The sequence below is a fragment of the Scomber scombrus genome, chromosome 18 (assembly GCF_963691925.1).
Source record: "Scomber scombrus chromosome 18, fScoSco1.1, whole genome shotgun sequence".
Classification (NCBI taxonomy): domain Eukaryota; kingdom Metazoa; phylum Chordata; class Actinopteri; order Scombriformes; family Scombridae; genus Scomber; species Scomber scombrus.
In genome coordinates, this window is record NC_084987.1 from 16,345,445 (window position 1) to 16,359,568 (window position 14,124).

The 14,124-nt window shown below is 42.2% G+C and overlaps 1 protein-coding gene across 1 annotated transcript; it reads right to left on the bottom strand.

Annotated features, from left to right (window-relative positions):
- Positions 1 to 251: 251 nt before the first annotated feature.
- rfx1a (regulatory factor X, 1a (influences HLA class II expression)) lies at positions 252 to 13,008 on the bottom strand. The gene is made up of 18 exons (XM_062438073.1): positions 12,883 to 13,008; positions 10,762 to 11,142; positions 9,384 to 9,493; positions 9,206 to 9,301; positions 8,326 to 8,423; positions 7,782 to 8,205; positions 6,894 to 7,075; positions 6,209 to 6,328; positions 5,844 to 5,977; positions 5,495 to 5,613; positions 5,224 to 5,330; positions 4,982 to 5,133; positions 4,295 to 4,392; positions 3,768 to 3,917; positions 3,216 to 3,424; positions 2,770 to 2,923; positions 2,619 to 2,664; positions 252 to 2,532 (listed from the first exon to the last, which is right to left on the bottom strand). Exons 2-18 carry the CDS (start codon positions 11,120 to 11,122, stop codon positions 2,369 to 2,371), a joined length of 2,724 nt encoding a protein of 907 aa, XP_062294057.1. The 5' UTR covers positions 11,123 to 11,142; positions 12,883 to 13,008; the 3' UTR covers positions 252 to 2,368.
- Between the last annotated feature and the right edge of the window lie 1,116 nt (positions 13,009 to 14,124).

The following is a 14,124-nucleotide window of genomic DNA, read 5'->3' on the forward strand; positions in this document are numbered from 1 at the left end:
AAGTATGACCCAGGAAGTCACAGTCTGTTTTTTCTAAACAAGTTTATAATGTAAGATCACAGCTGCATATCAGAAGGCAAACCTGTCTATCAACCACAGAGATTAAAATACTGATGTGTGAGATGACTGCTGAACAGACAATTTTGCTGAACTCTGTGGGAAAAAAATCTACAAGAGGAAAAACAAGCACATTTTTAAAAATTCTTTAATTTATATCTTTAAAATTAAAAACATCTGAATTGCATTCTACCACCTCCAAAGGCACAGTCATACTTATAGCAGACCAAATCCATAAAACACTGCCACTGAACATCTTTTTTTTTCTCAGTTTGTTTTGTACATAAAAAAAAACAATGCACTATAAAAATGACTTAACATTTTTTACTGGGTAAACAATGGCCATTCTATATGCTGTAGATCATTAAAAGACTGGAGTGATATGTACTCAGCTGTGGTAGCATTAGACTCCCTAAAAAGGATAATATGCTGGTTTGAGGCTTGCAATGCCCACTGAAAACACGTACATTGCAGCTTTTTCAAAGACATTGTATTCAGAAATCCAAAGATGACGTGTTTACAACAACCAATCTGGACGAACAGTGTTTAAGAAAGTGGATGTTTGAAGCAAATCAAAGCCATTGGCTGGAAGGGTGGATATGCAGTGAGATGAAAGTACAACGCAGTGGAGTGAGATGAGTGTTTGTTGAGGACTGTGCAGAAAGAGCCACTAGATTTCTTGCCTAACGCTTCAAAACCGCACCAAGGGGTACGAGGTGTTGGCATGAAATCTGACACCTGCACCCCGCCGTAAAAAACACATGTAGGACTTCAAAGAAAATTAAAAAAACATTTCGCATCACTCCATCAGAGTTTAAAATACATTAGTCAATATGTGCAAAGAGGCAGGGCCTTAGCCTGTTGGTGGAAAAAAGTCATCAGATATGGTAAGAGGATTGAGAGCTGAACATACAATCACAAATCAATAATGCACACAAAGGTTGCTTACAATGTGTGACAACACAGCACCATACACTGCACAAGAGGTTCACTTAGTGACAACAAAATTCAAAATAGTGGATAAATACAGTAGAATATAAGTATATCACCGTTCTTACTCAGGCACAGTCCTCCTTAAAACATATAAAAGATCATTTAAAAACAATGAGATTTGGGATCAAAGCAAACAGGTTTGGCACAGATATGGAAAAATCAAGTGAAATAAGGCTAGAAAATGATATGTCAAAAAGGGAAATGAGGCCACAGAGGAACTTATTACATGGACAGGAATGAAGCACTTTCAACATAAATATATGACACAGTACAGTACCTCTTTTGTCAAAAACAGGAAATCTATGCCCGTCTCCAAAATGTATAGAAAATATATACAGAGGAAACAGTCTGCACTTGGCGTGACTCACTGTTACACAACCAGACATACACACCTGCCACACAAGTGTACACACCATCATGAAAATTGAGCAGAGTGGCGTGACCCTGGTGTTCATCCAGGCATACAGGAAACACACAACAGGGGCTATGAAACACACACACAGACATGCACACACACAACAAACCCAGCCTAAAAATCTCAACCGCCTGTTTTCCACAAATGTCTCTTCTGCTTTTAATGTCTTTTATGAATAAGAAACAACTAGATTCAGCAACCATTTACTGCTGAGGTTCCACTTTGAGTCCTCCTCCTGTAAAAGTTACCTTTACACATGACACACACACACACACACACACACACACACACACACACGCGCGCACGCACGCACGCACGCACGCACAACACACATCACAGTATTTTCAAGACCACTTTGATACGGCAGTGACAGTTTTAGGAGGATTCTAGGGTGAGCACAAGTTTCTCAGGAAGGACACAGCGAGGCTACGGGTTGCGATGTGATGGGAGAAAAAAACAAAAACACATGCCTGGCTTCAGTTCACTTTTACAGATCCAAACAACTGAAGGTTAAAATGCTCTGTGTGTGTGTCTCTCTTTGCACCAAGAGATTCTGGTGTTTATCCTATCGCAATTCCAATAATTGCGTATTCAATCAATAGCGCCAACGGGTGTTTTGTGCCATCCAGGCAGCAGCAGTACTGAGTGGGTGTGTGTTTCCACTGTGTGTGCATAAACAAGTGGGGGAGTTACAGTATGCAGGACTGACTGCGCACACATTTACAAGATCTATATACATGTGACAAATGTATAAATTAGTGTTCTTTGTACATCTCTATGTCTGTGTGTGTCTGTGTGTGTGTGTGTGTGTGTGTGTGTGTGTGTGTGTGTGTGTGTGTGTGTGTGTGTGTGTGTGTGTGTGTGTGTGTGTATTATCAATATTGAGACCCACGTCCAGTAGTGTTACTCTAGGTCAGCTGAGCCAGTGGTGAAGAGGACTCTCTGGTCAGTTCTGGCCAGCTTGGCAGGGGGCTCCAGAGACTCGTCTCCGAGCACCACGCCGTCTGAGGGGAGGGACAGTTCCTGACCCTCGTCATCACTCTCCTCCTCCTCTTCCTCTTCTTCTTCTGAGATAGACACCAGTTGTTACTTTAGAGACGAGGCTTGAGGCATGAATGTAGTTAGTCTGAGTCACAGTGTCGAGTGTTATTACCTTTGTCGGGATCCAGCTGGTTTAGACCCCGGCCTAAACTGGCAAACTAATGAAAAAAAACAAACAGGAAATGTGTTAGAGCTGTAAATACGGCCTACGCACATATACTTAGTTGTTTCATTTAGGTATATATGTATGTGTGTGTTGGTACCTCTCCCATGACAGCAATCGGGGTCTCTCCTTTAGCCTGGGCTACTCTGTGCTCTATCAGGTAATACATGTACTCATCATACAGCAGGCGGATCAGGTGAAAGGAACCAAAACTGGCTGCACTCCTCAGGGTCAGGTCCCTAATCACCATGGAACTGGAGACCAGAGAAGTTGTGAATTCAACCATATGCGGCATATATTCTGTAACTGTTTCACTTCCTCTCTAACACTTAATGGTCGTGTCTGTCAGTGCTTTGCTATGACACAATCCTTTTGCTAAAAACAAAATATAGAGAAAACTGGTTAAAACCGTGGTTACATTTGTTGGTTAAGTTGAAAATGTGCAGCTGGAACGTGGTTATGATAAATAGTCCTCTTCATTACCTGCTTGGCACTGACATTGTCTTATAACCTGCAATTGACCCTCCTATTACTGTCCTATCGCACCTGTAAAAGGACCACTTGAGCAGGAAGAGCTTGGCAGCCTTAGGGAAGGTAGGGCTGTGTTGGTAGGGCTTGAGGACCTGGGAGACCACACCATCCAGCCACGCAGCCCATTGCTCCAGGGAGTTCTGCTGCTGGAGAGTAAGCTTAAAGTCCTGCTCTAGCCGCTGAACAACACGGTCTTCACATCGACATACCCATGAAGCCTGCTCCTGCAAAGGGTAGACAGGATGAGGGCAATGTGTCAATAAAATGCAGTCACACCTGTCATTAGATGCTGAAAAATTGTCTTTGAGCGATACACGACATCACATGTGTTTAACCACATGCGCTCTGAAGGAAGGAGAAAAAGGATGAGTTTCTGAGAAGAAGCAAGAGGTCTGGGTGTACACTTCCTGGGTAGTGAAGCTGCAGAAAACAATGATTCACCCTACATGCTACAGTGGAAATTGCTGCACATGCACAACACTGAAACCAATGAAAGACTGAACCACAGGCACTAGCACTTGAGTTGAGATGAATGTTGCCAGTGCACAGCACTCAGACTCAACTAACCTGGACATTAGCAAAGTCAACACGGTTGAGGTCAGAGAGCATCTGGTTGATCTGGGCTGTGTTCTGGAGGACGGCGCGGGCTGCCTGGGCGAGGTGGTTCAGACTAGTGTAGCGACGCAGTGTCTGGGCAAATGCATTAGCGGATGTTACCTGTAAGTGCACAAGCAGAAAATGATGGGGTGTGAGGTAAGCTTAATAAAGATACGTGCATGTAGACAGATGTTAAAAATATAATTCATACAAACCTACTATATTCATCAACATTGCATTTAACACTGTCAAGATCAAAAATGGCAAAGTTGTCATTTTTGTCATTGAAACAGAAAAGCTGTGACAACATTATTGTTTTTACAGCAAGTGGGGTTTTTTCTGGACTTTTTGGTTCAAAGTTTCACACCTCATAATGTTTAAGCTTGCAGAAGTGTACTTTTATAATGGCTGATCCTGCTGGTTTAAATGTCAATCTGCTCCATGGCTCAGAAAACAGGTTGCTCCAGCAACAGCGAGCTAATACAAAGGGAAAGTACCTTGATGCGGACCATTTCCTCTGGGATGTTCATCATGGCGTTGGTCAGCCAGCTCTCCAGGCTTTTGGCAAAGTTCCGGATGGCTTGAGTTAAGGCACCTGGGGGCAGAGGGAAAACTCTGTGACCAAATTTCCCATGGGGTTTTTACATGGAGCACAGTGACCCAGGATCAAAGCAAACATTTCTGAGGCGGGATGCGGGAAAATCATTAGTCATAGAAGTATTCAAAGAGGCTGAAGTCAAAGTATGACTAAAATTGAAACTAAAACAGAAAAATTAAAGAAAAGTCCAGTTAGTCAGTTTTCCCGCAAAACTCCCACTACAGAGTCACTCCATCAGTACAAATCTTTCAACCAGGGAAAAGAATATTCTTGTAAAAATGTTGCATTATTCGTACATGTTAAATGTCGAGATGACCTTTGCTCTGCCAAGTGTTCATTCCAAAATCCGTTTTTAGTGCACTGAGGTTCTTATTTTGGTATTTGTATCAGCATAAACTTTAGGTATGGTCAAATAATGATGACTGTATTTATAACCCAGTGAGTTAAATGGACACATTTTAAACCTAAACAGTATGATACAGTCAGATAGATTTAATATAAAAAATATAGTTATATATTATTGGCATATTATATATTGTTATATATACTGTTTAACACATCAGTGTCTGTTGCTGTAGAGCCTTACTGGGGATGGGCCTGAGGACATCAGGAATGAGGATCTCCACCAGGCCCTGGTACAGGCTGTTGTCACAGTCACGGCTCCAGCGCAGCACTGGATCATACTTGCACAGCAACACCAGGCAGGACTTAGGGAGACGCTTCTCTGACTCATCATGACTGCCAAGACACATGCAATTTTTTTTTTTACCACGTTAAGGACAAAATAAAAACTGAATTTTGAATGTTTTATCAATTTTAATCACTCACACAGCCAAGGTGGCATCTCCCGCCTGATTCTGGCTGAACCTCCAGAAGGTCTTCCACAGGGTCTCCACCAGGGTGAACTGCAGGTTGACCATCACATCCAGTATGGCCTGACATAACACAGAGAACACATTATCGGGACATTAAGTATTAATGAACCTCACTTTTAGTTTTTGTTGGATCGCTTTCATTCAAAGGAGTCCTTCACTGACCCACTGACATCTGGATAAAAACCTCAAAAATACAGCCAACCAATGTCTGTTCATTTGGTTACCTCACAGTGTTCTCTGTACAGCAGCTGAAAGCTCTTTATGTGTTCAAGCTCAATGCCCTCTGGTAGAGATTTCCCCTGGAGGTCAATGTCTGGGAACTCTGGGAGTGCTCTGGATGCATCTGGGCACAGGACGCAAGCTCACTGGTTACTCAGAGAGAAAACACTTATACTAAATGTAAGAAAAGATCTGCATTAGCTGCAAACAACACTGTAAAACATGTTGTACATGCATTCGATTTTCACAACACCATCATCCCAGAAAAATAATTCACATCTTTGACATGACTGATATTACTACTATGCTATAGATATTTTTTTGTTTACTGTTGGCATCACTACCAAAACCCACCTAGGAACTGCTGGTACTGCTGAACCTGGGTGCTGATGTCGACATTCCCTGACCCCTGCTGCTGTTGCTGCTGCTGGCCTACTCCTGATGCTGTCCCATTGGTCATTCCCTCAACTTTATGCACAGGCTTCAACCTAATAGGAACATAGTAGTACTTTCATCTTATTGCATTTATGGCAGTCTGACTGTAAGGATTGCAGGTGCCTGGAACCATGAGATGGTTTAAAATAACATACTTAGTGTGAGAGACATATTGGATAACAGGAAACAAAGAGATAGATGCAGCTAAAAGCATTTATGGAAGATATTAAGGGAAATGGTTATTGTTGTGTAATGATAGGCAAAAAGTGTGTGAGTGTGTGTACCTCTGTTTCTGTGAGAAGGGCTGCTGCCTCATGGCCAGATGTTGCTGGTCTTCCATCAGGCGGAGAAGAGAAGAGCCTGCCTTGATCCTCAGCCCATAGTAGTGGTATTTAGAATTACCGCTGTCAGGAAAAGGTAAAATAGGGTTTTACATAAAATTAGATCTGTGTTGGAAAATGTATCCTCTGTCTGTAGAGGATAAAAGACGAGGATACGAGAGGAGAAGGTTTATATTGTCCACACAAACATAATGTAACTCCCCCAAAATTACATGATGTCAATACAGACATATTTTTAAAAAATATACATCTTTAATTTCATACATTTACCTTCTTATTGAACATTAAACGCATATTACCAAACACTACTAAAAAGTCAAACTCACTTTCTCACTCTCCCCTCCTTTGTCAAACTCACTCACCCACTTCTTCATCTCTACCCACATTCTTCCTACACTAAGTGAACAGATTTTCCAAGGAGGATCTCTGCACGCAACTTTGTTTGATAAACCTTAGATGTATTCAAATGTATCACATGCATACAGTATGTTTCTGTTGAGGTGATATTATCCTGGAAACCCTGCAATGTCATGTGTATGAAATAGGTTGTATGCGTTTGCACCCGTGTCTGTATATGGTCAATCATGTCTTCTGCACCTCAGTCCAGGTGTTCAATGACCCATCTTACCGTGTGCCCAGACGTCGTGTACGCAGACCCATGAACACAGATCGAATGAGTTTCCCAAAAGAGGCGGCATTAACAGGCTCTAGTTTCTGCTCCTGGCAGTGCAGCAGATAGTGGCAGTAGAGTGTGGAACGTGGCAGACTCACTCCTTCAGCTGTCTCATAGTTGTCCAGCAACCACTGTACCTGACACGCAGGCAATGAAAACATAAGAGACTGGTGCAATTAGCAAAGCCAACAGATACCAACAGGAAATGTTCACACCTGAATATAAATATGAACTGTTTGCAAACACATCACACACCCGGCTTAATATAAAATATGTGCATGCGCATTTATCTGTTCAATAAATTATAACAGACACAAACAAACACATTCACATTTGCAGTTTGTCGATCATTTGGAAATGAAAACACATTTGGAAATGAAAACACATTTGTTTGCGTGCCGTGGCATACAACTTTGGTATGCAATGAAATCGATGTCCTGGAATACTGATGGGATGTCTGCCAAACATAGGCTGGTAACCATTATCACGTGGGGTTCAATATGATGAATTTGTGATGAAAAATATAGTGTTGGGGCATTTCAGGCAAATTAAAAATGCCCCTCATCACATGCACTGTAATGATATGAAAATGATGAGGTCATGGCTTTGTTTTCTCGGAGCAGAAAATCACAGTTAAAAATACTTGTATGCTTTTACAACTTTAATTGTGTGTGTTTTATCACTCAATGCTAACATTTTCACATCAAGGCACCAATCAACATTTTTAATTGTGCTTTCCACTTGACAAAACTCAGCTATGACGTCATCGGTGTGCGTCACCAAAAGGTTGTGCAGATGAAAACAAAACGAGAAGAAATTCTTGCGCTTGGCGCCTCTGCATACCTTTTTGTCTGCCGACGGCACGCTACCCTCCTCGCCCTCTGTAATACTCACAGTGGCTGGGGAGGCGCGGGCAGTGTGTGAGTAGTTCTGACTGTTGCCAGCTGCCGCTCCGCTGCTGCTGCCCAGCATGTAACCCCCCTGGATCACATAACTTCCTGTGGCCCCACCATTGGTGCCTGCCCCATCCCCTGCCCCATTGGTGGTTACACCTGTGGACACCACTGTGGCCCCTCCCCCTGCTGCACTGGTAGGCTGGGCCACAAACATGGACACGCCGCCTGTTGTTCCAGCAGTCACAGACACTGTTAGAGGTGTGCCAGGGGTGGAAGCCTGTGACACTGAGGTTGGCTGACCTTCATAGTACTGGGCAGCTGTGGTCTGGGTGTACAGGGGTGTGTCGGTGTAAGGGAAGGCGCTGGAACGACTGGATGAGAGACACAGAATGATGCGTTAGAAAGAGAATAAATGTTGAAGAGATGGAATTGTAAAAGAAACATGTTCTGTCTATGAATGTGTGAGAAAATGATGATGGTTTTATTCTAACATGGTGCTGGTGGTGTAGTTTGTGTCTCCTCCTTCCACATACTGCACTTGATTGGTGTACACATGTTGCACTGGCACTGATGTGAGCTGCTGCTGGACCTAAGGAGCGAGCACACACACACATGTAAATACACACACACACAGATCCAATAAATCCTTGTCTGCCTATGTAGACCATAGCAACTGTTTCATTGCCTAAGAATCCTAAGATCTTTTGTGTACAGATTATTTCCAGTTATAATAACACGTAACAAAAAAATTCTTAGCAACAGACAGATTCTTTTTTTCCCTTAACTCTACAGCAGCAGTCTACCTTCTGTCCCTGACCTACTTGGAAAGTCGTAGTTGCAGCAAGCGTTGGTGACTGATCGGGGCCTGAGCTGGTGACTTCAGGGTGGGCTCCTATCTCTTTCTCAGCATGCATAGAGAGCAGGTACAGGGACTGGTAATACTGAACGAGGTCCAAGGGGAGAAAGAGAGGTTTGCTGCTGCATTCTCCTCTGTAGTCTGCTGATGCCCAGGCCGGGCACTCTGGCTGTCCCATCTCATGATGCTGCTGCCATTCTTCTAGACTGTTATCTCTGACTAACGCTGTCACCTCAGGGCTAGGGAGGAGCTGGAAACCAGCAGAGGCATGTAGCTGACTGACACTTAACCAAAATGTGAAGAAGTTGTTAAGTTTAGGATGAGTCAGGAGTGATCCCCCTTTGTGATGGAAGCTGTGACAGCCGATGTGTTTGTTTGTATTCAGCAAATGTGTGTTGGTCAGTGACAGTACGTCATCAGTAAGTGATTGTCAGACTTAAGATTTGATCATCGTGACCTCCACTGATGAATTGTGTTACCATGTGTGGGAATGTGTGTGTGTGTGTTGGACTTACCTCTGGGCTGATATGAACAGGCTGTAGACTGGTGACACTGAGTTGGGTGCCTGGCTCAGTCTTGGCTATTTGAGAAGTGGCCTGCACCACAGACCTCTGCTGAGACAACACATGGGAGTTTTTAGGAGTAAAGGAAAAATGTTGTGTTTATGTGTGTGTTTGAGTGTGAATAATTTACCTGCTGAGCTGTCTGTACCTGCTGAACAACCTGTGTGGGCACTCCAGTCTGCACCACTGCTGGAGGAGGACTAGAGTCTGACACACTGTCACTTGAGTGAAGGGAGCCCTCTGAAGAACAAAGAGGAAATTAAAGTACCGCCATCTTTTCTACCATTCATCTCTCAATTGTTTTTAGTTGTTATAGCTCCAGTTTCTGAACAAAAATCAAGGAATGTAATCAAGATCAAAAAACCAAGGAAGGCAAGGAAGCTTGTGAGCATGTAAAAGCATCTTATTTCTACACAGCTACAATTTTAAAAACAGTCTTAACTGATTTCCCTTCAAGAACATGCACTGTTATTCAGTTTAATGAAGTCATATATATATATTTTTTTTTTAAATAAATATGTTATATGTACACATATAACTTGTCTATATATAACTGGTCTTGTGCAAGACCACTTACATTACAAACTAATGTAAAAGTTAGGAAACAAGTCTTTAACTCCATTTTAAGGATCGGTGGAGTGAAGCAATATTTATGTGCATGTGTAATTGCAAATCCATAAATGACAACATTCTTAATTACTTGTGATTTATCATTGGGGATTTTGGATAGCTTAAGAGAAAAACCAATGGTCGGATGTCAGAAGATATTGGCTGGTTTCTTGTAAGCTTGTTCATTTTCTCTGCCACCAGGCAGCCACTTTTCAAATCTACGCATATCTGTTGCCGTTTCCAAACACTCTTTTCAGAAGACCAAAATTATTCCCAACATTACCAAATTGTTTAATAATGTTCATTACTCTCACAACATGTAACTTAATCAAACACAAGCATGCATGTTTAATCACTTCCATGACTGTGCTTTATTGTTAAAATCAAATGTTTCTCTTAGCAATATACAAGCACCTATGCTTTTGATGATTTTATATTTTGCATTGCTTTCCACTGAAAGACAGCAAGTGAGTTGTTGCCTCAACACTATTACTGCCTGTACCTGAATGAATCCAGGCATCTGTTAATAGACATTTACATTCTTTACAGATGTAAGAATGTAAAGGGTAGAGGTGTGCTATGTGGAAGTGGTTTAGTTACAAAAGTTCAAATGGGAAACAAACCAAGGTAAAACTAAAGAAGTGCAAGAAGACTGTAACAACAAAAGAAGGCAACAGAACAAACTTATTTCATCGCATCAAGCAGAAGCACCTGGTTGAGTGAGAAGAAAGACAAAAATCCCACAAGGATTTTGTGTCAAGAATATCATTATTGCAGGAATACTCTAAAAGATTGTATTATTTTAGGGCCGTGTCACCCACCCCTAGTTGAGGTAACCTTTATTAGTGAATAGGGTCCTAGTCTGTTTAACATTAGTGCCAGTGATGTTCAGTCCTTACCTGTGACAGTAACAACGATGTACTGAGGAGTGCTTTGATTATTTCCAGACTGTGTGGGGGAGCCCTGGATCTCTGCGGTCACATACTGTGTCTGAGCTGGCTGGGCTTGTACCGTGGACTGGGCCTGACTACCAGCAGCAGGCTTCTGAGTGGTGATGGAAGTGGTTTGTTCAGTGGGGGTAGTTTGGCCTGTGGGTGTGACAATTGTGGAGGTGGCTACAGTGGTCTGAATCTCAGCCAGAAACTGGGGGGCAGTCGCAGGACTGGAGCCGGCGTCCGGTTGTCCAGATGTGACAGTGACACCAACCCCCTGGGGTTGGGCTGCCGGCTGGATCTCACCTACGTAGCCTGAGGTGGCCATTGCAAGTACTGTGAATCACACTAGGAAAAAGAAACAAGTGACTAGTTACATACTGGTTAATATTAGTGATGCACTGAATCAGTCAACCCAGGATTTCATTTAGATACTTTAAATTGAGTTTTGTTTTTTTCAGATTCTATTCGTTTTGATTATCATAATGTTATTTTATCCTTAAAGCCGCTCTATAATAATTCAGAGTCAATGCAGGGATAGACACAAGTTCCTGTGTTGGAGAATATGGCAGAAAAAAAAGTGTAGCTTCCTGTAAAGAAAATGCATCAATATGTGGATCTACTGATTCAGAGTAATTAATGGGCAAAAGGTTATACGAACATGAAACAACCGATGGTTTCCGCACCTATTTGTATGTGATTAATTTAAACTACACTGTCCTCTTTTTTTAGAGCTTGAGTTGAACATAATGCGTTTGAATCACTAGGTCAACACTTCATATCCTAGAAGAGCATTAATAGTTATTTAAGAGTCTTTCTACTTTCTCAATACCCGGATGTAAATGGGGACTGTTTCCTGAACACTAATGTGGCTGACCTATTGTTGGTGTGGCTAATGTGAAAATGTGGGGGTGGAGCATTGACGGGAACAAGCATGTCGGTGTCTCATTACCTGTAATGTGATCACTCAGCCTATGGCCTTTCACAGTTTTGCTTGAAGCACAAGTTGGCAAAATTACCTTGCACACAGCAATAATGTTGCAATGCATTCTGTCATTATAATTTATGCAGCACACAATCACCAATTAACTTATAAACTCGGTGTCTTTGACAGCTGACTAACTGTAAGAAACAGGACTGTGACAGAGGAAAGGTTTTTCTTCTGCATCATGACCTAACAGCTACATCTGTGTTTCCTAAACTAAATATGGGTATTTTAATCCTTACATTAATGCTTGATTAGAGACAAAAACACGTTCTTATACATTTATGAAGTGAATATCAGTAGACAGTTTTATTTAAATGATTTCAGAGCTACAAAGCACCTGCAAAAACGCCCTCTTTCGCCACGCCCCTTAACGTTAGAGCCTAAATGTCCGCCACCTGCTCCAGCTCTCTCAACTTTCAATTTATCCATAATACTTTAGTTGCCCATTGACTATTCCAGCCCTGCCTCATCATTCACATTGCACAGGCCAAGTAAATAACGCTACACTTTTAACTCGACCATCTTACTTTGGCCTGCCTTTCGTGTAGATAACGTTATGTACCCAGGGACGTGCTTTTGTATTGAGCCAGTGTTGTGTCCGGTTACTGGGGAAAGGGAAATGTGCAAACGCCGCAGTAAAATACCACAAAAAAAGATGAGTGTCCGTTACGGGCGACTCGTTCAGTCAGCTGTAAGCATCAGAGCGAGCACAAGCCTGTCGTGACAGCACTGATGCTAACTATCTAGCAAGGTAACACGGGTAGCAAGCTAACTGGTCTCTACAACAACCGCCATTTTGTACCTTTTGCATTTGACATCGCCATAACAACGGTCCGCTTGAGTATGCATCTGTGGCTGCGTCGTCATGGCAAGCACAATTCAGTGTCACTCGAATGAGAAGCGGGGCACAAACCACCCCAATGAAGAAACACACTCGACTGATTATCTGTAAGACGGCTAGCTCGCAGGCTAACCTCTGCTAACATTGGAAGGCAGTTGCCTGTTATGGCTACTGAAACAACAAGGGTAAAAAAGCAACAGCACAATTCAGTTGAAGCATTAATGGACGTGAAATATTTCCTTTATGTTAAGAGCTTCACCTCTGGTTCCACGTGTGTATTTCCCACCGGTAAAATATCTTCTTTTATATTTATGGCTGATTCAGTTGTTGTTGTTGTTGATTCTCGTTGCTGGGTTCTTGTCGCCAGGGCTACCGTGGCTATGGCGCTTCGTCCTCACCAGGGCAACTGTTGCTACCCACCCGCTCCCTTCCCTCCCCCTTGGTTGCTCCGATTGGCTGAGAACTGCCAAATTATCTTAAAGTCACAGGGCTGTCTTTTTTTTTTTTTTTTTTTTTTTTACTACAAAGCCCCCCACGCCCATTTGTGGAAGATCTCTGTCCATCATTAAATCTTCTACTAGTAACGGATGTTACGCCGGTAATAGGTTAACCTTAGCACCTGTCAAAATGTACTGTTAGTGATACGATAGTGGTATACTTACTGTATTTCAAATGTTTCAGAGTGGTAATCTTACATGTACTAACCTATATGTAATTGATGATGATACATGTATGTCTGCATGTGAAATAAATCTCATTCATTAAATGGCCTCACGGTCTTGCAGTCTGACATATCTGACAAATAAATAAACACACACACACAAACACACATACACACACACACACACACACACACACACACACACACACACACACACACACACACACACACACACACACACACACACACACACAGGTATGTTTGCACAGCTATCCTTGTTGGAACATTGCTTTGACTTCCATTCATTGTGGACAGCCTAACCCAAACGCTAACCTTGACTGTAACCAATTCATGCCTAACTTTAACCTTAATCTAACCTCAAATCACACCATAACAGCCAGGACTTCGAATTGATGTTTTACCTCATTAGGACCGGGCTTTGGTCCCCATTAGGGCTAATGGTCCAGGTTGGTATCTACACTGGTAAATGTCCCTAGAGGTAACAAAAACATGCATGCACACATACCTACAAAGACAGGCACACATACAAATACAAATATGTTAAGTAGGCTATACAGCTCTAGTATTGCAAAAAAAAAAGCCAATTTCCTCTCATTCATTCATTGCCTGTCATCATCTCTGTATAACATTAAACATAGTAGAGTTGTATACGTTATATATGTGTCTCTGTTGTATTGCATAACATCTAATAGGTGTTAACAGCTCAGTTACGAGTTGCTGCTTGCCCTGAATAGCCAGTTGGCAGTTTCCCCATACAAAATGTCTTATCATGCAGTTGTTGTACAATAGAAAATGCATGACAACACCTGTTGTGAACTG